The sequence below is a fragment of the Streptopelia decaocto genome, assembly GCF_964273445.1.
Source record: "Streptopelia decaocto genome assembly, chromosome: 19".
NCBI lineage: Eukaryota > Metazoa > Chordata > Aves > Columbiformes > Columbidae > Streptopelia > Streptopelia decaocto.
The window spans coordinates 5,948,081-5,973,759 of record NC_138674.1 but is presented as its reverse complement, the minus strand read 5'-3'; the positions used below and the strand labels follow the sequence as shown (position 1 = coordinate 5,973,759).

The 25,679-nt window shown below is 54.0% G+C and overlaps 1 protein-coding gene across 1 annotated transcript in view; it reads left to right on the top strand.

The window, feature by feature from the left end:
- Positions 1 to 5,934: 5,934 nt before the first annotated feature.
- CACNA1S (calcium voltage-gated channel subunit alpha1 S) overlaps positions 5,935 to 25,679 on the top strand; it is a 38,240-nt gene continuing 18,495 nt past the window's right edge. The window contains exons 1-22 of the mRNA XM_082069078.1: positions 5,935 to 6,244; positions 9,243 to 9,348; positions 12,466 to 12,605; positions 13,164 to 13,291; positions 13,587 to 13,739; positions 14,027 to 14,232; positions 14,808 to 14,911; positions 16,489 to 16,637; positions 17,400 to 17,481; positions 18,281 to 18,441; positions 19,099 to 19,324; positions 19,582 to 19,789; positions 20,117 to 20,237; positions 20,624 to 20,738; positions 20,858 to 20,951; positions 21,721 to 21,790; positions 21,966 to 22,098; positions 22,386 to 22,515; positions 23,797 to 23,856; positions 24,478 to 24,584; positions 25,012 to 25,099; positions 25,349 to 25,456. Of these exons, the coding sequence (XP_081925204.1) occupies positions 6,084 to 6,244; positions 9,243 to 9,348; positions 12,466 to 12,605; positions 13,164 to 13,291; positions 13,587 to 13,739; positions 14,027 to 14,232; positions 14,808 to 14,911; positions 16,489 to 16,637; positions 17,400 to 17,481; positions 18,281 to 18,441; positions 19,099 to 19,324; positions 19,582 to 19,789; positions 20,117 to 20,237; positions 20,624 to 20,738; positions 20,858 to 20,951; positions 21,721 to 21,790; positions 21,966 to 22,098; positions 22,386 to 22,515; positions 23,797 to 23,856; positions 24,478 to 24,584; positions 25,012 to 25,099; positions 25,349 to 25,456 (2,850 nt within the window). The 5' untranslated portion in view covers positions 5,935 to 6,083. The remainder of the gene's footprint in view (positions 6,245 to 9,242; positions 9,349 to 12,465; positions 12,606 to 13,163; positions 13,292 to 13,586; positions 13,740 to 14,026; positions 14,233 to 14,807; positions 14,912 to 16,488; positions 16,638 to 17,399; positions 17,482 to 18,280; positions 18,442 to 19,098; positions 19,325 to 19,581; positions 19,790 to 20,116; positions 20,238 to 20,623; positions 20,739 to 20,857; positions 20,952 to 21,720; positions 21,791 to 21,965; positions 22,099 to 22,385; positions 22,516 to 23,796; positions 23,857 to 24,477; positions 24,585 to 25,011; positions 25,100 to 25,348; positions 25,457 to 25,679) is intronic.

Here is a 25,679-nt window from a genome sequence, read left to right as displayed (position 1 = left end):
TGGTCACTGAGCCAGCTAGGGAAGGGTTCTGTGCACCTACTGTTTGTGACCACAGAAGGACTGTGGGTGATGTGGTGGTGAAGGCCGCCTTGGGCATGGTGATCACAAAATCGATAGTTTTTGATTCTTGGAGAAGTAAGGAGGTGGGTCAGCAGAAGTGCTGCCTTGGATTCCTGAAGGGCAGACTTTGACCTGTTTAGGGGACTGGTGGACAGACTCTCTCAGGAGGCAGCTCTGAAGGGTCAAGGAGTCCAGGAAGGCTGGTCGCTCTTCAAGAAGATGGTCTTAGAGGTGCAGGAACAGGCTGTCACCGTGTACTGAACGACTAGCTGGTGGACAAGAAGACCAGCCTGGCTGCACAGAGAGCTTTGGCTGGAAATCAGAAAAAAATGAGAGTTTATGACCTTTGGAAGAGCGGGCAGGTAACTCAGGAAGACTACAGGGATGCCATGAAGTTATGCAGGGGGAAAATTAGAAGGGCCAAAGCCCAACTAGAACAGGCTACTGATGTAAAAGGGTAATGGTACCAGTTGTACTCAGACTACCCAGCCCCTGAACTGGAAGAGAGGGATGTGGAGCAGAATGAAGTCCCCGTAATCCAAGGCAAAATGGTTAGCAACCTGCTACACCACTTAGACAAACACAAGTCTATGGGGCTCAATAGGACCCACCCAAGGGTGTTGAGGGAGCTGGCAGGGGTGCTCATCAAGGCACCTTCCATTATTTATCAGCAGCCCTGACTAACCAGGGAGGTCCCCGTTGACTGGAAGGTGGCAAATGTGACGCACATCTCCAAGAAGGTCTGAAAGGAGGATCCAGAGAATCACAGGTCTGTCAATCTGACCTCGGTGTCAGGGAAGGTCATGGAGCTGAGGTCATGTCCTGAGTGACATCACACGGTACATACAAGACAAACAAGTGATCGGGCCCCATCAGCAGGGGTTTGTGAAAGGCAGGTCCTGCTTGACCAACCTGATCTCCTTCTACGACAAGGTGACCCGTTTAGTGGATGAGGGAAAGGCTGTGGATGTTGTGTACCTGGACACAGACTTTGACAGATTTTTCCACAGCATTCTCCTGGAGAAACTGGCAACTCACGGCTTGGATGGGTGTACTCTTCGATGGGTAAAGAAATGGCTGGAGGGCCGAGACCAAAGATTTGTGTTGAATGGAGCCAAATCCAGTTGGTGGTTGGTCACGAGTCGTATTCCCCAGGGCTCAGTACTGAGGCCAGTTCTGCTTCATCTCTTTATCAATGGTCTGGATGAGGGGATCGAATGCACCCTCAGTAAGTTTGTAGATAACACCAAGTTGGGTGGGAGTGTTGATCTGCTGGAGGGTGGGAAGGCCATACAGAGGGATCTGGACTGGCTGGATCGATGGGCTGAGGCCAATTGTCTGAGGTTCAACAAGGCCAAGGGCCGGGTCCTGCACTTGGGTCACAACAACCCCATGAACGCTGCAGGCTGGGGAAGAGCGGCTGGAAAGTGCTTGGGGGACAGGGACCTGGGGGTGTTGGTGACAGCAGCTGAACATGAGCCAGCGTGTGCCCAGGTGGTCAGAAAGGCCACCAGCATCCTGGCTGGTTCCAGCACTGGTGTGGCCAGCAGGCCCAGGGCAGTGACCGTCCCTGTGCTGGGACCTGGGGAGCCCAAACCTCGAATCCTGGGGGCAGTTTTGGGCCCCTCACACCAAGAAAGGCCTTGAGGTGCTGGAGCGAGTGGAGAGAAGGGAACAGAGCTGGTGAGGGGCTGGAGCACAAGTGTGATGGGAGCGGCTGAGGGACCTGGGGGGTTCAGCTGGAGAACAGGAGCTGAGGGGAGACCTTCTGATCTCTGAACTGCCTGAAAGGAGCTTGGAGCCAGGGGGGGTCGGGCTCTGCTCCCCAGGAACAAGCACCAGGAGCAGAGGAAACGGCCTCAAGTTGCGCCAGGGGAGGTTGAGGTTGGATGTGGGGAACAATTTCTTCCCCAAAGGGCTGTGGGGCATTGGAACAGGCTGCCCAGGGCAGTGCTGGAGTCACCATCCCTGGAGGGGTTTAAAACGAGTAGATGAGGTTTCTTAGGGACATGGTTTAGTAGTGGACTTGGCAGTGCTGGGTTCACGGTTGGATTCAATGATCTTACAGGTCTTTTCCAACCTAAACCATTCTATGATGTTACAACATACACACGCGTATATACACATATATGTGACTGGCCACACAAAATAAGACACACACTCAGCACACACAAAAACACAAACTGCACCAGTGGCCTCATCCTGTTCCCCTCTCTGGCTGATCAGCATGAAGGTCCTTTAGTCCTTGAGTGGGAAATATACACATATATATATGCACACATATGTATATATATGCACACACGCACAGGTGTGCAATCAGCCCTCTCCAGCAGCTGGGTCACCCCCTCTGCCTCTGGATCCCACCCAGCCTCACCAGTTGCTGGCACCTGCACACGCCAGCCCCGCGGCCGCAACTCCCTCCGACACACTCGCGTGTGGCCGCGGGTCTCGGCTGTCCCCACGCCAGCCCGCGAACTCCCGTGGTCCCTCGAGCAGCCACCTGCGGGCCGGGGCCGACCCAGGCGTGTGGCCCCCCCGCGCCGCAGCGGCTGCCGGCGGGTCCGCAACCGCGGGAGCCGGGCGGGAGCGGGGCCGGGCGAGGGGCGGGTTCCCGTTCCTGCTGCCGCCCGGCTGCCGGCAGCGCAGATCGGCGCGGACGGGCCGCCCCGCGGAAGCTCCGGCCCGGCGGCCCCGGGCTGCCTCGTCCTGCCCGGGGCACTGGAGGAGCCGCTGCCGGGTCTCCCGCTCCGGCCGAAGGTTCCCGCGGCGCGGCTTTGGCTGGCGTGTGCAGGAGGGAGAGCCCGCCGTGGGTCTGCGCAGGACATGCTGCCCGCTGCCGTCTGTCTGTCCGGCTCGGGCGGCCCCGAGGGACAGGCTGGGCAGGGTGCTCTGGAGCTGTCGGGGCGCGCACGTCTGTGAGCGCCGGGAGCTGCGGGGTGTTCGCCGGCGCGGTCACTGCGGGAGAACCGGCAGCGCAGGCGGCGTGTCCATCCCCGCGCTTCCCGGAGCGGGAGACGCCGCCGTCACGGGCTCACCGCGTTCAGGGCCCTTCCTGAGGGTCTGTGTGCGGTGACAGAGCCGGAGATGAACACGAAGGCTCATGAAGTATGCGAGGAAGACAAGGATGGATGTCAAGGGTTTCGCGAGGAAGGGACCTGTCCCTGCTGGGCAGGTAGGGACGTCTCCGTAGAGCACAGCACCGCGGCGTGTGTTGTTAAAGCTGTAGGAAACAATTACCTTGGCAATTTAATAGGCCCAGGCAGGATCTCTCAGCAAAGCATATTTTATTAACGATTTTGCAAGATCAGGTGTTCTCCCTAAAGGCAGGTGCACATAATAGGGCAAAAAACCCCTGCTTATATTCCCCCAAAATCCCGACCGCATTTTTCGTCCCCTGTTCCCCATTGGTTGGTAGTTCATAGACTGCCTGACACCTGCCCCAGTTTACATATTTAATTCATCTAATTCTAACAATCCCCTTCCCCTTATCGATCTATTTAGAATATGGATTCCTGGCTCTTTGGCTGATCTTCCCCCTAGATGGACTTTTAAAATACAGGTATCAGTTTGCATTCTGGGATTAGTTCAAAGAGACTTTGTTTTACATTAAGGATTCATAGTCTGATGTCTCTCAGTTCTTTCCCCCTGGACAGTGTCAGGTGCCAGGTCCCCAGTTTTGTAAAAACAACGTTCCTTTGTTAAACGTTCCTTACCAAGCCGTGTCAGGACGGTGTTTGCCAACGCAGCCCTGTGCGAAACACAAAGCGCAGCGAAGTGGGGAGTGGCTGCCAGCAGCCGCGCACGGTGTGTGAGCAAAGGGGTGCAGAGCGGGTCAGAGACACCCCCAGCATCCCCCTCCCCAGCTCACTCTGCTCTTTTTCTGGGACTTTCCCGGGGTGACCCAACGAGCAGATGTTTCTTCCCGGGTGCGCCGCTAGATGGGCCCCGCGCCCTTGCTGTCTGCGTGACAAGTTTTCCTGCACAGGCAGCAGCAGAAATATGGCTCCTGGTTTTCACTACAGGGGCTTAGGGGGAAGAATGAGGACTAAATAAGAAATGGGAACATGTGTGGACCTCCCTCACATGGAGCCTTCAGCAGGAATGATTTGACTCTGATTTGCACAAAATGCAGCAGAGTGGTGTTGAATGAGGCAAGTTACTAATTTAAGCCCTTATAGTGGAGGCCCTCCCCGTCTCCAAAGTGCCTCAAAATGGGCTGGGGCAGCTGCAGGACTCGCTCTCCCGTGCTGTGTCCCTGCCACGAGCAGGAGTGGGCGGTTCCCGGGCACTGTGGCCCCCCTGGCCCTCAGCACGTCTGCTGCACGGTCGTGTCCCCCCACACCGCGCAGCAAAGGCAGCGGAGCTTTGAGCGCGGCAGCGCGATGCAGTGGGCACAGCAGCTCCCGGGGTGCGTGGGGTGACTGGGGTGAAACGGAGAAATAAGCTTAACAGCAGAGTCCATTATACTGTTAAGCAACATCCTTTATTTTATCAGCGCTGGCAAACACTGGGGATCATCCTCCATAAGTGCTCCAAAGACAAATGCTCTTGCCTTGCTTGTATTCATATGCATATTACATATGTGTTACAATTTTTGAAAATTTTGACATGCAATACATATATACTAAGAAATAATTGAATAAGTTAGTTATAACTGTTTAGTTTATTACTTACAATGCATCTATTAATTATTAGTTAAATATAAACTAAGCACTCTGCTTCTAAACAATATATTAATTAATCTTCTGTCTCCCTCTTGTCGTGCAGAAGGATCTAAAACTTGAAAAATATCCCCTTGTTTTGCAGGTGGTCAGAAAGCATTGATCATGTCAATTGGTTAATGATGGGTATGTCTTTTATAACTTAATCACAGTATACATCAATTTGGAAGCTTCTCTTCCGGGGCACAGCTGGTCGGTCATGTCAGTAACATCTCTGTAGGACAGGGTCACCATTTGCCTTGGGACATAGCTGTAAGTAATAAGATCGCTGTAATTATTTTGCTGACTCAGTCTAGGAAACCCCAGAAAAAACCCCCCACGAGCAATCCTTTCTGGTGCCTCAGTTTCCACTGCTGTGAAGAGGTGCTGGTAACCTGCTCCTGTCCCGGCCCGCCTTCCAGCTCAGGAGCTGCCATAACTGTTCATCCAGTTGGGCTTTCCCAAGCCAAGCTGGACTTGCCAAGACACAGTCCGACCCCAGGCATCCCCCATGCCCTGCAGGCAGGACTGGGGAGCTGAGGCTTAGCAAGGGGTTGTTGGAGTGACCAGTGCCAGCCAAAGGTTCCTTCTGCCTCTCCAGGAAAGCAAGACAGAGCACTTTTTGAAATCACCGTGATTCCCTGGAGTTCTGAGGTTGGGGTCAAGTCCCTGTCAGTAAGGTAGACCCAGCCCCAGACACCCTACAGCCCTGGGATCGTGGGATCTGGGGCTCATTGGAGCAGTTTGCACCAAATGAAGGTAAAATTCTGCAGAGAGAGGGGACTGATCAGCTTGTGGAGTAATCTTCTTTGGGAACCAGGCAGAGTTGGATTCTCCATCTCACCCTGACTAAAGTGATTCAGCAAACGGGGCTGCATGCATTGCCCCAGGCAACCCGGCTTCCCAGCTGGGGCAACTGGGGGAACTGGGGAGAGGGCTGACCTGGGACAAAGGCATTTTTCTTTCGGAGACAGCGTGCCCAGCCTGTTCCCACCCCCAGCCAGCTCGGTGGCATGCGAAGCACTCGCCTTCCTCCCAGCGTGCCGGGTAAAGAAGCAACAGCTGCAGGGGCCCTTTTGCTGCCTCAGGAGCTGTGACAGCGCCCGGGAGCCAGGCTGGCATCTAAATTTAAACTCATGCTTTGTGTGTTTGTACGCGCGAGTGCAGGCTCCAGCCCCCACTCCCCCACCGCCTCCCCCGGTGCACGGAGGAGACGGACTCGGCAAGAAGGGAGATCCGGAGGAGCTCCAGCTGGCCGGGACCTGGGGAAGGGGGGCTCGGCCGTGGGGCAGGAGGCGGTGAAACAGCTAGGGGACAAACACCATGGAGCCTGCTTCACCCCAGGATGACGTGAAGAAGAAGCAACAGAAGGACAAGTCCAAGAAGCCGGTGCCACCAGCAGCCCCCCGGCCAGCCAGGGCTCTGTTCTGCTTAACGCTGCAAAACCCGCTGCGGAAGGCATGCATCAGCATCGTGGAGTGGAAGTATCCTTCTGGCCGTGCGCGCTGGGAGCGCTCTGCTGTGCGCCTGCGAGCGTGGGTGCGGGGAGCGGGACCCCGTGGGCTGCAGGCAGGATTGCTCTCAGCCCTTTTCAGTCCCGGGCTGACTGGCTCATCAGGTCCGTAAAAGGCAACGAGGCACTTGGGGAGCCCCAATAGGGTGCCCGGGCAAAGGCAACGGAGGCATGAATAGGCTTGTGGGTGACGCTGGGGCTGAGACGTGGGTCAGGGCAGGGGGACCTTTGGGTGGTGTAGGGACAGGCAGGGACAGCCTGGGTGACAAAGGACTTGTGGGAGCAGACAGGTTTTGTGCTGGCAGGAGCCGTGCTGGGGAGAAGCGGGACAGCCCACCATGGGGAGAGAGGGTTTGGTGGTGAGGAGGGGGCACAGTGCAGGTGGGGATGGGGCCGGGCTGGGGGAGCAGGGGCTGGGGGCAACAGGCTGCTCCAGGGGAAGGTTTCTGGGTGGGTAGCGAGGCCATGGCGAGCTGCTTGGGATGCTCTTGGTGTGTGTCAGCGCTTGCCTGATCCCGCAGCTGCTCCGTGCCCTGGTCGGGGGGGATCGTCAGCATCCCCCGAATCCCAATGCCACTGTTTTCCCCTTTAGCCCCCTTTCCCTGGCACTGCCGTCGCAGGTGAAGGCTTTTGTGAGTGATACTGTTCAGAGGGACAGGATCTCTCTGTGTCTCTGATTTAATTTAGGGATGAGCTTTAGGTGGTTGCTCTTTGGCCATCTTCTCACTGGGGCATTATAGCTTTGAAATACCAAAATGTCATATTTCTGCCACCCATCCGGAAACTATTTTAGGCCTTTGGATATTGCTTTGTTCATCTGTATTTTACAAAAGGGAAGAGGATGGGAGACAAAACATTTCACTTTGGCTTCAGCAAAACATTTTTGCTCAACCAAAAAGCAGTGGAGTTTGGGGATGTTTCCAGCAACTCTCCACCCCAGCTTTTCTCATTTCATTTGCTGAACCTGTCTGCATGGTCCTGGCCTTGGCAGGATCGTTCCAGCCCTGGCCTGGCTTTGCTCCTCTGGGAGGTGGCCGGGTCACCTTAGGCTGCATGTGTTGCTGTTTGCATAGTGCCACAGGGACACCAAAACCATGTCCGTGCTCTGCCGGGGGTGCCGTTGTGTTTGAAGCCCACAGAGCCCATTTGCAGGCACTCAGGGCATACTCACATCTCTGGTGGTGCTGTGCTGGCCATAGATTTTGAGCCCCTGTTCCTTCGCTATCCTTCAAGGAGAGAAAGCAGAGCTAAAATTGGGGATATCTCTGTTTCTGCATCTCTGGCATGACGACTGGGTCATTGTACAAGCACATGGAAGGGAACTGTGTCTGTGTCTTCAATAGGCGCTAAGTGTGGAAGAAACTTGTGCACACGCCCTTATGGCAGGGGAAGAGCTGGAAATAGGGTTTACATCTTCCAACATGCTTTAACACATTCTTCCTGAGTGCCAAGGAATGCCAGAGAGAGCGTGTGGCACCGTGGGGGTCTTTCTGACATGGGTGCCCTGGAAAGGGTGTGTGGAGGGAGAGGTGGGTGTCCCACCAGGAGGGCTGCAGGTGCGGATGGTTCTGACCTGTGCGGGACAAATGATCCAGGGCATCAGGTTTCTCCAGCGCCTCTCTTGCGTCTGGCTGTATTTATACCCAAACGCACCTGACTGCCCTCATTCGGGGATCAGGGTTCGCAAGGCATGACAGGGTCGTTCCAGTTCCTGGTGGTTGTTATGGTCCTCAGAGCCAGGCAAGCTGCCAAGGGCAGATTAGCTGTGACCATTTTCTGTGGCGATACCTGGCAGCTGAGTTCGCTATAGCAGTGCACATTCCCGTTGTTTGGGTCCATCTCTGCTGTACAGCTTCTGCCGCCAGAGCACAAAGCTGAGCCACAGGAGTGGTCCGGGGTCTCTTCCAGGCAGTTGCAGAGTGGGCAGTATCACTGCACTCAGCCTAAGGTGGGTGGGGGTCAGGCTGGCTGAGGCAGAGGGGTTTCTATGCTGAAATGTGCTCACATCTCAAAAAGCATCTATGTTAGCATAAGAAAATCTGGGTACTCTGCAAATTGCTGAGTACTGTGTGCTCGACAATTAGCCCAACAAGTTGATGGTTGTTGGGACACGTCAAGCTTTGTGGTGTCACCCTGGTATTTCAGGTCATTTTGTAGCCAGGAGGACTTAAAGGCAGATGGGTGAGGAGTCTGGGGACCCTGGAGAGTCACAGAGCTGCAGGGCACTAAGGGCCTAATTCATGCAAAACTTCACAAGACTTTAGCAGCAGAACTTAGAATGATATCACCTTTATATGTTCAAGAAAAAGGAAAAGAGAGAGAGTGAAGGAAAACTGAGATATCAGAAAGAGAGAGAAAGGTATCACCACTCCACAGGTGTTCGGTCCTGCGATGTCCTATGGAGGGGGATGGATGTGTTGAAGCCTTTGGTCACGCTGCGCAGCATAGACACGCCACACTTCATGCCATGCACGGGGTCATTTTATAACGCAGTTCATTTACATGCAGGCAGTTCATCTCCTCCCTTTGTTTTCTCTTCATGCTAATTAGGAAGACTCTTCTGGAAATAGGTCTGGGGTCTTCAAACTAGGAGAAAGTTCACAACACTGACCAGAAGTGAGTTGTTTTGTCCATAGGGTGTAGCTGTTGGTTCATGTTTCCTTCTGATAATTGGATGTCCAACAGATGGTTCATCTCTATCATCCCAATTAGGCCATGAGGCCTTCACAGCAACACTGTTAATTGTCTTTATCTTACAAGGTGTCTGACCTCCACAGCCATCTATGTTTTCCACCCAAAATGTCAATCACAAAACCTTGAGAAAGAAAGACAAGGTGTCTGCCTCCATGGCCATAAACACTAGATGTTTAAGGCATAGTGTAACTGGGGAGGGCTTCAAGGTTATCGCACAGGGGCAGGGCCGTACCTGGTTCTCTTTCCTGTCTCTGCTCCTCAACACCTCCTCTCAGACCCTTCGAGATCATCATCCTCCTGACCATCTTTGCCAACTGTGTTGCACTGGCCATCTACCTGCCGATGCCTGAGGACGACACCAACGTCGCCAACTCCAGCCTGGTACGGCACAGCCCTTCTTGCTGTCCTGCTGTCTGTCTGCTCGGCTCCCGGGGCTGGTCGCTCAGCGTGGGGTGGGCGCAAGACGCCAATACCTGTCCTGGGGGCATCTCCTGCTGCCCTGCATGCAGTTGAGCATTTTCAGACCAGCAAGAGATGCTTCCAGGTCAGAAGGGGGAAGAGGTGGTGGAGAAACCGCTGCAGAATGGGTGTTCAAACACCCCTAGGTTGAGATCAAAGGCAGCAGATTGGTGTGTGAAGTGCACAGGAAGGAAGAATCGATGCCAAAAAAGGAATAAATTCCTTCAATTTTTATCATGGCACTTCCAAAGGGAAACACCTTGTTCCAGAAAGGCTCAAATGCTGTCTTTCAGCATTTTTGAGGATACAATTTTCTGACCTTTCATTTCAAAACTGTATTAATTTTGGTAGTTTTTATTTAAGAGGGGAAAAAAAAAGTCTCTGTTACACAGAGAGGTTTCTCCTTTCTAATCAGTTATTCCATTTTCTTTCCTGGTCATTCCATTTTGCCTGGAGTAAGATGTTTTGATGTGATCCAAGTCAATAGTTACGCACTATTTTTAGTTTGCTGCCCCTTTCACCTTTTCAGATCCCCGTTGTGGTTCAATCCGCATTGGTTTCCATTGAGAATCTGAGCTCGGTGACTGAATCAAAGCATCTAAATATGCCCTTTCTAAATGGCATGTTCTCTTCTGCTAATTTCAAGACTTTTTGGTGTTGGAATGGGGTGTGTTGTGTACAAGTATCACTGGCAACTTGTGTCTTTAAAAAGCACCTCTTGTTTTTGCCTGTTTCTTAGAGACCCTGCAGGGAGAAATATTACAGTAGTCAAAGAATCTGAGACACAAAATACAAAGTAAGGTTTTACTTGTGCGATTTCTAGTTCTTTGAACTGCTTTTGTCTCCCTCTCAACAGGCTTTTAGTGGCAGTGAAGATAGTGGTTACTTCTAATTGCCCTGGAAAAAGAAGAAAAGGTGTCACTATTGGCAATATGTGGTTACATCTTTTAAAAATAAGCCCAAGATAAATAAACCCACAGCAAGAGGCATTAAAAATACCCCCAGGGAGTTAATTGTTGGGGTGTTCATTCAGCCTTTCGGTGTCTGATCAGGGTCTCCGGAACCTGCCAGCTCGGGGCAGAGTGGAGCTCAGGCGCTGCTGTTGGTTTCTTCCCTGGCCGAGGGGTGTAACAGGGTTGGGAGGATGCAGTTACCTCAGCCAAGAGATTGAGGAGACAAAGCAAAACTGGGGCAGGCTCAGCATGGAAAGCAGGAGGAGGGGACAGCAGGGGTGGGGGCTTCCCTTGGGGAGGGGGTTTGGGATTTGGCTGAGACTGGACCAATAGCCTTTCCCTTTACTGGGAGACAGACAGATATGTACCAAGTGATGTCATGTATAAATGAAATTTCACCTATTTGTATTTATTGTGTATTAGCTTACTTGTGCTAGGTCCTACGGGGGGATTTTTCAGCCTGTTGCCATGCCAACAGCCCGCTGTATCAGGAGACTGGCAGCCCCACGTTTCTGTTCTTTCATCCCCGCTCCGCGTGTCCCTTTGTCATCATGTTGTGGTGGCTTGGTAGGAGCAGTCCCAGCCAGGAGCTAAGCCAGACCCCCATCACCTTGGGTGTTGGGCCACGCTCTGCACGAGGCCTGCAAGACAGCACAACAAAGGCTTGGTGGAGGGATCTCTTCCTGCAGCAGAGAAATGCTGCAATGCATTTAGTCTCTCCCTGTCACCTTTTTAATTACCTCTCTTCATTGCCCAGTTTTCTCTGGAGAGGACTGAGTTTATCTAAAGACCCTGAAATGTTGAAAAGGCAAAATGTGTGAAGGGAAGCTGGGTCAGAGCGGGGGACACAGCCCCGTGTTATTTGTGGAGGCAGCATGGAGGCTCATTCTCATCAGAGCTCACCGCTAATGGGCGTGCAGGAGCCTGTCAACCCGAGCTGCCTTCAGAGCATCATAGAACGTCCTGAGTTGGAAGGGGCCTTGTGGGCGTGTGAATCATTCTGTGATTCTACGATCATCAAGTTCAGCTCCTGTCCCTGCACAGGACACCCACAGGTCACCCCGTGTGTCTGAGGACGTTGTCCAGTCTCTTCTTGAACACTGTCAGGTTGGGCCGTGACACCTCCCTGGGGAGCCTGTTCAGTGTCCAGCACCTCTGGGGGAAGAACCTTTTCCTCATGTCCCACTGACCCTCCCTGGCACATCTCCTGCCGTTCCCTGGGCTCTGTCACTGTCACAGAGAAGAGCTCAGCCCAGGTGTCTGTTCTTACCGTTGCTGCCATAGATACAGCCAGTAACTGGCACTTGTATGGATGACAGTCATACAGGGACACTTTGACATGGCCACTGGTTTTGGACATAGTCATTGGGCAAGGGGCCCTGCCCCTGGTTTCTTAAATGGACAGCATTTTCCATTTGGCAAGCCAGAGGGACCGTGGGAAGAAGGTGGGCTCGCAGCACTGCTGCTTTCCCCGTTGGAGACCCACTCCCAGTTTAGTCTCAGAGAGGCGCATCTGCCTTTCTGGGTGCGATTCCCTGCAGAGCCCAAGCAGAGAGGCTGTTTGCCCTTCATGGGGTGCAAATGGAGGAGAGGGGCCATGGAAAACCAGAAATATAAATACCCCCATCCATCTGGCTGCTTCGAAGGGATTTTAATCCCAGACTGGAAAGGGCCATGAGCAGCAAGGGCAGCGATCGCGGTGACAGGCAGAGCCAGGTGGGCACAGGCAGCTCCTGGCTGTGCTCCAGGGCAAGACGAGCTATTCCGGGCACTGCGGCTGCAAGGCTGCGCTGAACCCTGCCATGGGGAGCGAGTCCCGCCTGGGGGTGGGCACAGCACCTCTGCCCAGCAGACCCCCGGGACAGTTTCAGGCCTCGCTTCCCTGGGAGCCCAGGGCGCAAGGGAAGCCACAACACAGCTGGGCAGGCACAGTACTGCCCGCTGTGCACGGGAGGCCACAGATGAGTTGGCAGCGGGGGTTGATCCAGAGACACTCGTGGCGCAGCCGTGCATGGTGGCGATGCCAAGGGAGGTGACAGTCTGCTCTAATGGAGCATCATCTCCTGCTTGCCTTTGCAATCCCCAGGAGAAGATGGAATACGCCTTCCTGATCTTCTTTGCCATTGAGGCGATGCTCAAGATAATTGCCTACGGGTTTCTTTTCCATACGGATGCCTATCTCCGAAACGGCTGGAATGTGCTCGACTTCTCCATCGTGACCTTAGGGTAATACAATGAGGGGAAGCTACTGGTGCTGGGCCTGGTCCGTAGCCCATCAGCTACATCGATTTTTGCGAGTGACTAGAGTGGGTTTGGGGGCAACTCGTAGGCTCAGTTCATGGCCTTCTCCCGTGGGCCCCTTTTTCATGCTCTGACATCTCCTGGGATGCTCTGCAACTCCTGTTTCTTCCTGCTTGGCTCCTTTACACCTCTCAGGTCTCCGTGCCCTGGAGAATGGGATGGGATTGTTCAGATTTTGGCACACAGGGAGAGGTTGCACTGGGCAGAAGGGGGCAGGAGGGTCCCTGGCTGCTCAGCAGTGGGGGCGGCGCTCAGCAGAGGGATGTCCAGCCCCGAGTGCCTCCAGGACTTGGACTTAGCCGAGAGCTGTTCCCTGGGTCAGGATGAGCACAGCTGGCAGTCCTGTCCCTTGCTTTCCTGCCTGCAGACCTCTGAATCCTTAGCACAGATTTCTTTTCTCCATCCTCATGCCGTTCTCTTTCTCCCTGTCCTTCCTTCTGCTTCTCCCCCTTCCTTCCCTGCTCTGTGCCCCGGCTCTTTCAGGCTGATCACCATGACCCTGGAACAGATCAATGCGAAGGAGGGAGAAGGGGGAAAAGGTGGCTTCGACGTGAAGGCCCTGCGGGCGTTTCGTGTGCTGAGACCCCTGCGCCTTGTGTCCGGAGTACCGAGTGGGTGCTGGGTGTGCAGGACGGGACTGAACCCCTGCGCCTGGCCAGGGTGGGGGGCCGTGGGGCAGGTTTCTTGCTGCCACTGGCTCTGCTGGGTCTTCCACACGCTCACAGGGTGGGTAGAGAATGGATTTCACTCCGCTCTCTAAGAGGGGGCACAGGTGGGCTGGGAGTGAAATGGCCCTTGGAATGGGGCATTTCAGAGTTTGCTTGTCAGTGGGGGTGTCAGGAAGGCAAGGTGAACCCAAAGCTGCTTAGGAAGTGGTTAACCTGCTGTCCCTTCTCCTTGGTGCAGGCCTTCAAGTCGTCCTGAACTCCATCATCAAGGCCATGGTTCCCCTGCTCCACATTGCTCTGCTGGTCCTCTTCATGATCATAATCTATGCCATTGTTGGGCAAGAGCTCTTCAAGGGCAGGATGCACAAGACCTGCTACTACCTCGGGACAGGTGGGGCTGTGGCAGGGGGGCGATATGGCAGAGATGTCTCTGTGTGACTGCTGTGGGGACCACAGATGTTCTGTGGGTAGCAGGAAGCGTGGTCTTGCCAGCATCAGGCCTGGGAATGTGGCAGGACCGAAGGATGTTTGGTACAGCACACAGCTTGGTGATGGTACGTGGTGTGAGGAGGTGGTGGAAGGAGCCATTTTTGGAAAGCTTCTGCAGGAGGCTGGGAGGTGCTGGGACCTGCTCTCCTTGGCCTGACCTGCTGCTCACACCATGGCTTTCCCCCTCAGATGTGATTGCCACGGTGCCACCAGAGAAGCCAGCGCCGTGCACCAGCTCTGGCCATGGCCGACACTGTACCATCAACGGCACTGAGTGCCGAAGCGGCTGGCCAGGGCCCAACAACGGCATCACTCACTTCGACAACTTTGGCTTTGCCATGCTGACTGTCTACCAGTGCATCACCATGGAGGGCTGGACCGAAGTCCTCTACTGGGTAAGTTCCAGCAGCTTGGGCTTGGTGCCCAGCTCAGCAGAGCCGACTGCCGGTCCCGGGGAATTCCCTCCAGGATGCAGAACCCCACTGCAGGGCTGGATCTCTCCATCAGTGAAAAACATCCTTCCCTTACCAACCTTCATACCGTGATGCACTGACCATAGTGCACCAGGCGTGTCTTCTGCATCTCTGCAGGCACCGCCCAAGCTGTCCTTGCTCTCCACTAGACAGGAGGGTGCTTCAGCTCCCGCCTTTGCGAAGCTGTACAGGCCAGGCACAGCAATGGCTGGAGTGCCTGCTTCTCCAGCAATACCCCATGTTTTGGAGTCTCGGGGATGCTGTCTTGCTGAAGCTTAGGCTGATGTTTGAATCTGCTCCCAAAATGCTTGCATCTGGCTTTACCTCTGCTAAAAGCAGATGCAGAGCCTGAGCTCAGTGTCAGGTTTATCTGATACCATCCCAAGCACTCGTGTTAGACAGGGGAAAAGCTCCCGGGGGCTGTTGAGGGGGCCCTAAGGGGAGACAGACAGCAGACAGTGTGTTCAAGATGCTTCATATGCCTCTCTTCTCACCAGGTAAATGATGCCATGGGGAATGAATGGCCCTGGATCTACTTCGTCAGCCTTATCTTGCTCGGCTCCTTCTTCGTTCTTAACCTGGTGCTGGGGGTGCTCAGCGGGTAAGTGCCACCCTGTCCTTTCTCTTTGCCAGCAGATCAGTGACCGTGATCAAAGCGTGGATGTTGACTGGTTTTAACTATACAACAAGAAAGCCTGGATAAGTTTCTGTTCCTTTTCCTCTCCTAGTCCTCTCCCCTTTTTTTTTGCATGCTTAGAAACCCTGTCAGTAAACGCAGCCATGGAGCACGTTATTAGGTGTTTATTGTGTAATCTGCCAGCACTCACAGTGAAAGCAGCTGAGCAGGCAGCTCAAAGCAACAGTCCTTACCCACGGCTGTGGGTTGAAATGCTCACTCTTGTTGGTGCCCACAGCGCTGCTGTCCTGTTGTGAGCACACACGCCTTCCTTATGGCCAGCCTAAGGAAAGCACCTTCGATATGAATGCAAGGGATCCATAGTCTAATTAATGTTTCAACAGTCTCATCCAAACACAACGACAAGCTGTCATCAGTCTGGTTACAATGATAACACTTCTATGCCAAATGACTCAATTAGTGCTGATTCCCATAGTGGTACAGTTAAAGCTTCTGTGCACAAAATACCTCTTGTGCAATGCTCAACCTACTATATATTGCTGTGGTGAGGTGTCATCATCCCAGTTTTGTTATTGGGAAGAGTGTGTTGTCCTGGGGGGTGAGGGGAACTTTTCACCTTGTTCTATGTAGGCTCAGGGTCTTTTTCAATCTTGTGTGTGCAAATGGATCACACTCATTATCTCTTTTAGTTCACTAGGTTAGTTATACTCTAATTACCTGAATTCGTTAGTCCGCTTTTATGGCAAAAACCATCCAACTGCACAAGGTTAAAACAAATTGGGTGTTAATATAACTAAAACAAGCTCAACACCACAAGGCTGACCACAGGTACCTGGCCTTGCATGAAGTTGGCTGTAACAGCTGGATGAGCTGGACAATAGTCATCTGATCCTACAGTAAATCGCAGGCACAGCAAAAATTTCTGGAATATTTTTGCAAATATAGATAAAATATGCTTGAGATCAGGTAAAATCCAGACAAGGCCTGACAAGTCCTGAGGCTTAATATGTCTATTTATTGTTATAATGTCTGAGACCTGTTGCCAACACATGGCAACACCAGACTGGGCAGATCTACAGTCCTGGCAGATACCAGTCAAGAAAAGACAATTAAAATGAATGAGGAGAGTGAGACTCGGTGCATTGGCAGACCTGTCTTTTCCATGTTAACATGAAAAGAGGGTCCTGTTTTCTTGTTAAGTGATGAACTCACCTTCCCCACATGGAGACCTTGGTGCAGCTTTCTGCCCCGAGATGGGTGAGACCCCACTTGCTCTCGTCCTCAGCAGGGCTGGAGAGCTCCCACAACCTCCAGCATCTCGCATTAGTTGGCCTATCCAACCGCAGCGTCCTGCAGCACAGTGTTCTTGCATCAGAGAAGAAGGCCAAGGAAGAGGAAAGTCGCTAAGAGCAACCTAGTGGCAGTGCTGGGTATTTCGGGTGTTTATCTTTCTCCAAGGACTGGCCTGGCACGGGGCTGTGGTTCTTGACCTCCACGCTGTCCCCGTCCCTGGTCTCACTCTGCCACTTGCCTTGTCCCAGTGAATTCACCAAAGAGCGTGAGAAGGCCAAGTCACGGGGCACGTTTCAGAAGCTGCGGGAGAAGCAGCAGCTGGAGGAGGATCTGAAGGGCTACATGGACTGGATCACCCACGCTGAGGTCATGGACAGTGACCGGGCCAGGGGAGAAGGTACCAGCTCTTCTTGCTCAAAAACCCTTAGCATGAGGGTTGGGCTTCTACCGCTGACCATCCTGGAGAGGCAGGGTAGAGCCCTTTGGAGAGGTCACAGTGATTCATTTTGCTTGAAAACATATGAAACAAAATGCTTTGACTTCTGTAGAAGTTTCCGTCCTCTTTTATTTTTTTATTTCCTGAATCATTTATTGAATCTGACCCAAACTAGCAATAACTTGGCCCTCATGCTAAATCTCCACCTCATTTATTTAATGTTTGTAGACTACTAGCAAGGCCTAGGTCTCCTTTGGCAAAATGCACCTGAAAGGGCCATGAGAAGCCATGAGGAGGGTGTGCACTCTGTGTGCAGGGGCAGGATGCTGGGTCACTAGCTCGCACACTAACACATGCATGGATTTCTTACCATTGCTTGGCAATTCTAAAGGATTACAAGTGGTGAGGTGAAGATACGCGCATCTATCCAGAGGCTCAGCAACGCCTGGGAAGCTCTGCCGCTGAGCTGCTGTGCTCCCAGCTGCCTCCCAGAGCTGCTGCTGCTCTTGCTGCAGGGTGGGTGTTCCTGGTGCCTCCTACTGGGTTTGCACCTGAACCTCAAAACCCTCTGCCCAGACTCTCACTGCTGTCTCCCTGGAATAGTATTTCTGGATTTCACATCTGATGGAGAAGCTCTTCCTGATGTGCTCCTGGGAGAAGTTCCCTCCCACATGTTCTTCCTAAGGGCTCCAAGGAAAGCCTGACATGTTGTTCCCTCAATAGGTATGATGCCATCAGATGAAGGAGGGTCAGAGACAGAGAGCTTGTATGAAATTGAAGGCATGAACAAGTGGATTCTCTACTTGTAAGTATGCACTGGACAAACCATCTGCATCTCTGCAGGTGCACCTGCATAGTCTCTCACTTGCTGTCTTGGCTGAGCCAGGATTTCTTGTGAGCTGCTGATTTGTGAGGGACAGTCAGGGGCTGTGTGCTCAGGAGGAGATGCAAACATTGCGGACAGCAAACAGGGAATTTTGCTCTGGTACTGGCCAAAAGCCAGTGAATAACTTCAAAAGTGTGGCCAGCAGGACTAGAGAAATGATTGTGCCACTGTACAGGGTGTTGATGAGGCCACACCTTGAATACTGTGTTCAGTTTTGGGCCTCTCATCATAAGAAGGACATTGAGGTGCTGGAGAAAGTGCAGAGGAGGTGATGAAGCTGGTGAGGGGCTGGAGCACAAGTGTGATGGAGCGGCTGAGGGAGCTGGGGGTTCAGCTGGAGAACAGGAGCTGAGGGGAGACCTTCTGATCTCTGAGCTGCCTGAAAGGAGCTTGGAGCCAGGGGGGGTCGGGCTCTGCTCCCCAGGAACAAGCGCCAGGAGCAGAGGAAACGGCCTCAAGTTGCCCAGGGGAGGTTGAGGTTGGATCTGGGAACAATTTCTTCCCCAAAGGGCTGTGGGGCATTGGAACAGGCTGCCCAGGGCAGTGCTGGAGTCACCATCCCTGGAGGGGTTTAAAAATCATTCAGACAAGGTTCTCAGGGACATGGGTTTGTGCCAGAGTTATGTTATGGTTGGACTCGATGATCCTGAGGGTCTCTTCCAACCAAAATTATTCTATGATTCTGTGATTCTGTTCTATGATTCTATGATCTCTCCAGCCGTCAGTGGAGGCGTTGGAACCGAATGTTTCGTAGAAAGTGCAGGGATGTGGTGAAATCCAAGTTCTTCTACTGGCTTGTCATCCTGTTGGTGGCACTGAACACCCTCTCCATCGCCTCTGAGCACCACTTGCAGCCAGAATGGCTGACACACGTGCAAGGTGAGCAAAGAGCCTGAGGGAGGGGGGAGCCCAGGCCACCCTGCTGCCCCCAGACATGTGGGAGTTCTTGTTGTGCATGCACAGCCACGTTGGGGCTGTTAGACACATGCAGACTTGCTCACACACACAAACGCAGCCTGCACACGTGTGTGTACACTGTCCCCACTGCACTGTCACACATCGGACACGTGTGGGGCCTACAGTTATGCATGTAAAGTGCATATATTCTTAGGGACGTGGTTTTGCATGGTGAACACACACAGAGCGTTTACATTTACACTTATACATGCATAGAATACACAAACGCATTGCACGCACTGACGCAGTACAGCCACACACATCTGTGGATGTGGTCATGCTACCTGTGTCCTCCACATGCAAACACATGGAGTACAGCTGCACATACGTGTGCACAGCTGAACCACGTGCACACACACTCACAGCCCAGTACACATGCACTCCCATGCACAGTGCAGCCGCACCGTCACGTGTACAAGCACACAGCTGTGCATCACCCTTCTCCTCATCTTCCTCTCCTGTGTGCTCCCTGAAAACCAGCATTTTCTGCACCTCAGGGCTCAGTGGTGGGCAGAGAAGGGTTGTTTTATGCTGAGATGAAGAGGTCCATGCTCTAATGTGCTGGATCTCCCACCCCAGACAATGCCAACCGGGTGCTGCTAGCACTCTTTGTGGCTGAGATGCTGCTGAAGATGTACGCGCTGGGCCTGCGCCAGTATTTCATGTCTCTCTTCAACCGCTTCGACTGCTTCGTGGTGTGTTCGGGGATCTTGGAGACCATCCTGGTGGAGCTCGGCACCTTGTCACCCCTGGGCATCTCCGTCCTGCGCTGCATCAGACTCCTCCGCATCTTCAAGATCACGAGGTTGGGGAGGGACCTCTGTGGGTGGTGGGGCTTCTCCTGGTGTCACTGGCCTTGTCCCTGGGGAGGGTGCAGCATGAGCGGAGCTGGTAGCTCCTGGATGGCGGAACAAGGCCAAGCTGGGGAATTCTGTCTCCAAGACAGGATCTGGGAATGTCAAGAGGACAGAGCAGGGCTTGCTGGAAGTCTCCTGGAGTCCCTCTCTTGCTCTGAATTCTGGGACATTGTAAAAGGGGGTGCTGTGTCTCTCCTCTCCCCAGGTACTGGACATCCCTGAGCAACCTGGTGGCATCCCTGCTCAACTCGGTCCGCTCCATTGCCTCTCTGCTCCTCCTTCTCTTCCTCTTCATCATCGTCTTTGCACTTCTGGGCATGCAGCTTTTTGGGGGCATGTTTGACTTCGAGGACATGGAAGTGCGGCGTAGCACATTCGACACCTTCCCCCAGGCCCTCATCAGTGTCTTCCAGGTCTGGGGCCACAGGAATTGCAGCAGGGGCTGGACGATGGGGTGCTGGGAGTCTCACCTGGGCTGCGGGTCTCCTGGCTCTCTGGGGCTCAGAGAGATGTTGGTTTGTGGGAGGTGATGTTGCTTTGAGGCAGGAGCAGGGAAATGTGAATGGGGTCACGACTGGTAGTGCAGGTTCAGGTCTGAAGCAGAGAGGTGGGGTCTGGCCATGGGGCTGTAGGGTCTGTGAGGGCTTGGGGCTGGAGCCAGGAGGACAGGATCAAGCTGTGGGGTTCTGCTGTTCTCTGCTGTGGAGGGTCTTCAGCCCCTGTTTCTGCTCTGCTCCCAGATTCTGACAGGAGAGGACTGGAATTCAATCATGTATGATGGGATCATGGCCTTTGGGGGTCCATCCTTTCCCGGCATGCTGGTTTGCATCTACTTCATCATCCTCTTCGTTTGTGGGAACTGTATCCTCTGCCTGCAAAGCCGGGCCCAGGCTCCCTGTACCCAGCCCCATAGCATCAGCTACAATGTATTGTGAAGGGGGGGTGGAGCAGGGGCTTTCTTAAGCTTTTCACTGCTTACCTTAAGCTTTTCAGTTCTGAACAGCAGCCAAACAAACTGTAGCCTTCAGGGCTTGCATCGGTGGTGGCTGGAGTCTGGAGGAAAGCACCCCATGGGGCAAGTTTGGATGACCGGCAGGGATGGGTGCAGGATTAGGGATCACCAGCCAGGGTTATCTCAAGGGTTCAACTCCAAGAAGGTTTCTCAGAGCACCCTGGAGACCATGGGAAGCTCTTGCCACATCCTCCAAAAGGAAATCAAGTTCATGTCCTTAGCGCTGTCCCTCCAGATATCCTCCTCAATGTCTTCCTGGCCATCGCGGTTGATAACCTGGCCGAGGCTGAGAGCCTGACCTTAGCACAGAAGGCCAAAGCAGAGGAGCGCAAGCGGCGGAAGATGTCCAGGTGAGCGCTGCTGTCCCTGGCGCTGGGAGCTCCCAGGCTGGGTGCTTTGGCGTGAGGGGACAGAATGGCATCACCCCTGCCCGGAGTCCAGCTCCTGCTCTCCCCTCCTCTTTGCTCAGAGGTTACCCAGAGAAGTCTGAAGATGAGAAGCAGATGCTGGCAAAGAAACTTGAGCAGAAAGCGAAAGGAGAAGGGATTCCCACAACAGCCAAGGTCAGTGCTGTTGGGGCTGGGCCTTGGGGAGCCCCTCCTGAAGGACCAGGCTCCTCCTCCCACCAGCCAGGACTGACAAAGGCTTGGAGCCAGCCTGGGTCTGGACTCTTCTGGGCCAAAACTGCTGTATGCCTTAGTATCCTCTGGTGGTGGGGGCATTTTGGGCCCGGACAGGACATGTTGCCTGGTTAAACAGGTCCATTTCTGGGGATCCTTTTCCTCTGATTCATTCCCTTGGCCACAGCCAGTTGTCAGTGGTTGAGATGGGCACACTAGTGTGGAGTGGAGCAGAGCAGGTCAGCAGCATCCCCACAGACCTCCTTCATGTCTGCACCAGCACCCCCTGTGTGCAAAGCCCTCTATTCAACTGTGCTGTGTGCCGAGCTGCCTTTTATAAGCATCTGGCCAGCACTTACTTCCCTATCCATTCTCCAGTGATGCCCCATGGGAACCCACCCAGGAGTCACCCCATATCTTATTCCACCCACAATATGGGTGCATGGCCCCAGGCTCTTGCCCAACGTCCATTCCCCTGTCACAACCTCTTGATGTTGCTCTTTGCTCACATTGCAGCATCCTTGAGGTGTTTCCTATCACCCTGCTCCATGCTGGGCCAGGACTCCAGGTGCTTGGTGCTGTATGGGCCCAAGGCATGGGCACTGCTTGCCCCATGTGGCTTCCAAGACAACAGGGTCTGGCCACCATAAAACATTTCACAGCAATACTGGCACATGCAGCTCTATGTCCTCTTCTCTGTCTCTCCTTTCAGTTAAAAGTGGATGAATTTGAATCCAATGTCAATGAGATTAAAGACCCCTATCCTTCTGCGGACTTCCCAGGTAAGACTTGTCCCTGGCAGGGGAGGCACTGCAGAGGGATGGTGCCAGAGCCCTGGCTGCATGCGGAGCAAAGGACCCTCCACCAACCCTGGGGTGCTGAGGTCCTTCTGGCAGAGGACTTTCCATAAGTTCACTTTCCCTCCCTCTCTGGGTAACTTTTTTCTTTTCCCTACAGGTGACGATGAGGAAGATGAGCCTGAAATCCCCCTGAGTCCTCGGCCACGTCCCCTTGCAGAGCTACAGCTGAAAGAGAAGGCTGTCCCCATGCCAGAAGCCAGCTCCTTCTTCATCTTCAGCCCAACCAACAAGTAGGCACGGACCCTTCTCCCTGCCCTGTGGAGCCAGGCCTGGCCTAGGTGCCTCTTGCACTGAGCCTTCCCAGTGGGGTCCTGCTTGTACCTAACAGCTGGTTCTGAAGGACACCAGTTCTCTGGGAAAAGTCTTCTCTGTGGAAGGGCTGGTACAGCCATCCCTTCATGCCTAGGGCCTTCCTGTCCTCAAGGTTTAGCCATAAACTTCTTCCAGGCTGCCATGGCCTTATGTGATGTCCCTCTGGCCCTTTTGCAGCATCTCATGCTGTTTCTGTCCCTGGCAGGTTTCGGATGCTGTGCCACAGAATTGTCAATGCCACCTGGTTCACCAACTTCATCCTGCTCTTCATTCTGCTCAGCAGCATCTCACTGGCAGCTGAGGATCCCATCCGGGCCGAATCCTTCCGCAACAAGGTGCCCGTGTATCTGTGGAGGGTTGGAATGGGTCAGAGAGACCTCATGGAGATCCCTAGCTCCCCAGTGAGCAGAGACCGGTTTGCAAGATGCCATGCCGGGCAGGATGCTGTGCTTTCATCCCTGCCTCTGGAAGCACAATACACTCTGGGAGGAGAGACCGGCTGTGTTTTCCATTCAGGGCACAGCTAGGACAAGGTTTTACTGCCCCATGTCTCAGTTTACTTCTGGATTAAGAAATTCACCTGGCAGGGTGTGTGAGATTACCTTGGTTCACGGCTGTGGACTCACAGTTAATCATAGAATGTCCTGAGTTGGGAGGGACCCAGAAGGATCATGAAGTCCAACTGCTGTCCCTGCACAGGACACTCCACAGCTCACCCCGTGTGTCTGAGGACGTTGTCCAGTCTCTTCTTGAACACTGTCAGGTTGGGCCGTGACACCTCCCTGGGGAGCCTGTTCAGTGTCCAGCACCTCTGGGTGAAGAACCTTTTCCTCATGTCCCACTGACCCTCCCTGGCTCATCTTCTGCCGTTCCCTGGGCTCTGTCACTGTCACCGAGCAGAGCTCACCCTGCCCCTCCTGCTCCTGCTGAGGAACCTGCAGCCCATGAGCTCTGCCCTCAGGCTGCTCTGCTCCAGCTGAACAAACCCAGGGACTGCAGCCGCTGCTCATCCGGCTTCCCCTCCAAACCTTCCCCAGCTTCGCAGCCTCCTCTGGACACTCTCCAGCAGCTTTATCTCCTTTTCTCCTGTGTCCCAGCCCTGCACACAGTGAATGCTCCGGGTGAGGCCGCCCCAGGCAGAGCAGAGCGAGATAGTGGGGACAGGGACATCCTGTGAAGGGGCAAACTGGATCACTGGTGCGTGCAGCATCCTGAAATGCTGTGACATGGAGCAGAGGTGGCTGCACAGGAGGCACAAATGAATCTGTGCCCATGTGGAGTCTGACAGGGAGGAGGGTGTCTCACACGGGACAGCACCCAGGGCACTCAGTGCTTTGGGGGATCAGGTGCTTTCAGGTGAATCAGCTCAGGCCTCACTCAGTTGGAAAGGGAGCTTGGCCCCAGGCTGCAGGTTGGATCATGCACTGGGGAAAATCAGCAAAGCTGAGTGAAGCTCAGGAGTCTTCTTGGCATTAGGTTTATAGGCTCTAATGAGCTAGAGGGACTCCCCAGTCCACAGGGTGGAGGGCAAAACAGCAATACTAGGATGTTTGAACACACTGGAGTATTGCCCACGTCACCCAAATCTCATCCAGTTCTGATGCTTCTGTCCCCAGATTCTCGGATACTTTGACATTGGTTTCACCTCTGTCTTCACAGTCGAAATCGTCTTGAAGGTGAGTCCCTCTGCCCCATGGTCCTGTCCGTGCGCATGGTCCAGCACACGGGTCCAGACCGTTCTGGCCATGGGCACTCGTGCTTTTTGGGCATAAGCTCGAGGTCCCAGGAGGAGCTGCTGGCTGATCCTCTTGTCCCCAGAGTCCACGCAGTCTGGGTGGCGTATGAACTGCCCCAGAGCCCACGCGTTCCCTCCGGGGTCAGGCAGCCAAGTCAGCTGTGCTGTGACACAGGGATAGATGGGCCGCGGCACCAGCTTTTTTGTTCTGAAATGCCCTTAAGAAAAACTCTGAGAAAGAGAAAGCAATGGAAATCTGTGGAGTAAAACAGTAATTCAAGCAGCTGCTGCTTGTTGCTCCCACTCCAAGTCCCTTTACTCTTCTGCTCTTTAATTTGCTAAATGACTGGCAAGTGTTTTGTCTCCAGCCAGTACAGCACAGAGGATTTCCAGCTCAAGTCAGCTTCCTGCCTGGCTGCAGATGTAGAGGTCTGAGCAGGACAGGGTCCACAGGCCATGGCGCCGTGAGGAACCTCTTGTGTGCCTTATCGTCCCAGGGCTGTGGAGGAGCCATGCCCCTGAGCCCCGCCTGGCCTCTCTCCTAACTCCTTCTGCTCCCCAGATGACAGCCTATGGTGCTTTCCTGCACAAAGGCTCCTTCTGCAGGAACTCTTTCAATATCCTTGACTTGCTGGTGGTCGCTGTCTCGCTCATCTCCATGGGAATCGAGTAAGCACCTCCACGCTTCGTGGGCTGGGCACTGGTCGGTTTAACCTGGAAGGGCAGCTGGGATGCTGCAGCTCTCTGTGCTGGGTGGAGAAGGAGCAGCCAGACCAAGGGCTGGGCATTAGCCCATGTGTTGCTGTCCATAAAGTCACGCTTAGGGGATAGGGCGTGGGCAAATGGGAGGCAGGGAGGCAAACTCCTTGAGTGTCAAAGGTGAAGATCTGGCTAGGAATTCAATCTGGAGCTGCTTTCTCCAGCTGCCAGTGTCCCCTGGCCTTGTGTGGGGTGATGACTTGGTGACATCTGCATGCCTCTGCCATCCCTTGCCCTCCGCTCCTGGTCCCAGCCTGGTCCCTGGCTGCCCTGTAGGGCTGTGCCAGGCTGGCCTGGGCGGGGAGTTGCCCCATCTCAGCTCTGCTTTCCTCCTCAGGTCCAGTACCATCTCAGTGGTGAAGATCCTCCGGGTGCTGAGGGTGCTGAGGCCTCTGCGAGCCATTAACAGGGCAAAGGGGCTGAAGGTAAGAGGGAGGCCGGGATGGGGGGTCCTTGGCCCACAGGAGTCCTCCCGGGAGATTATATGGCAGGCATCATGCCCTGTGGGGTTTATGGGGCAGGAACCCAATTCCCATCCCTGTCTGCCCCATCCCACTGCTCTCAGCAGGATCCCCCCCTCCCTGGGGCCCACCCCTGCAGAGAGAGGGCGTGGGGCACAAAGCAGGGTCTTGTCCCACACATGCTCATGTGTGTACTGTCCTCAATCTCTACAGCATGTGGTCCAGTGCGTGTTTGTGGCCATCAAGACTATCGGTAATATAGTGGTCGTCACAACATTGCTGCAGTTCATGTTTGCCTGCATCGGGGTCCAGCTCTTCAAGGTGAGAGGTGTCTCAGATGGGCAGGAGGGACATTCTGCTCACTCACATCCTGGACAGGCTCTTCTAGTCACAGCCCTTGGGGATGGTGTTGAGGGCAGCACAGGCTGTATGCTCTGTGCTCTGCAAGAAGACCTGCACGCACCAGACCTCCTAGCAGAAGAGCCTGCAGTGCAGGAGGGCAGGAAACACTGAGGACGCTCTCAGGTCCAGGCAGCACATATAA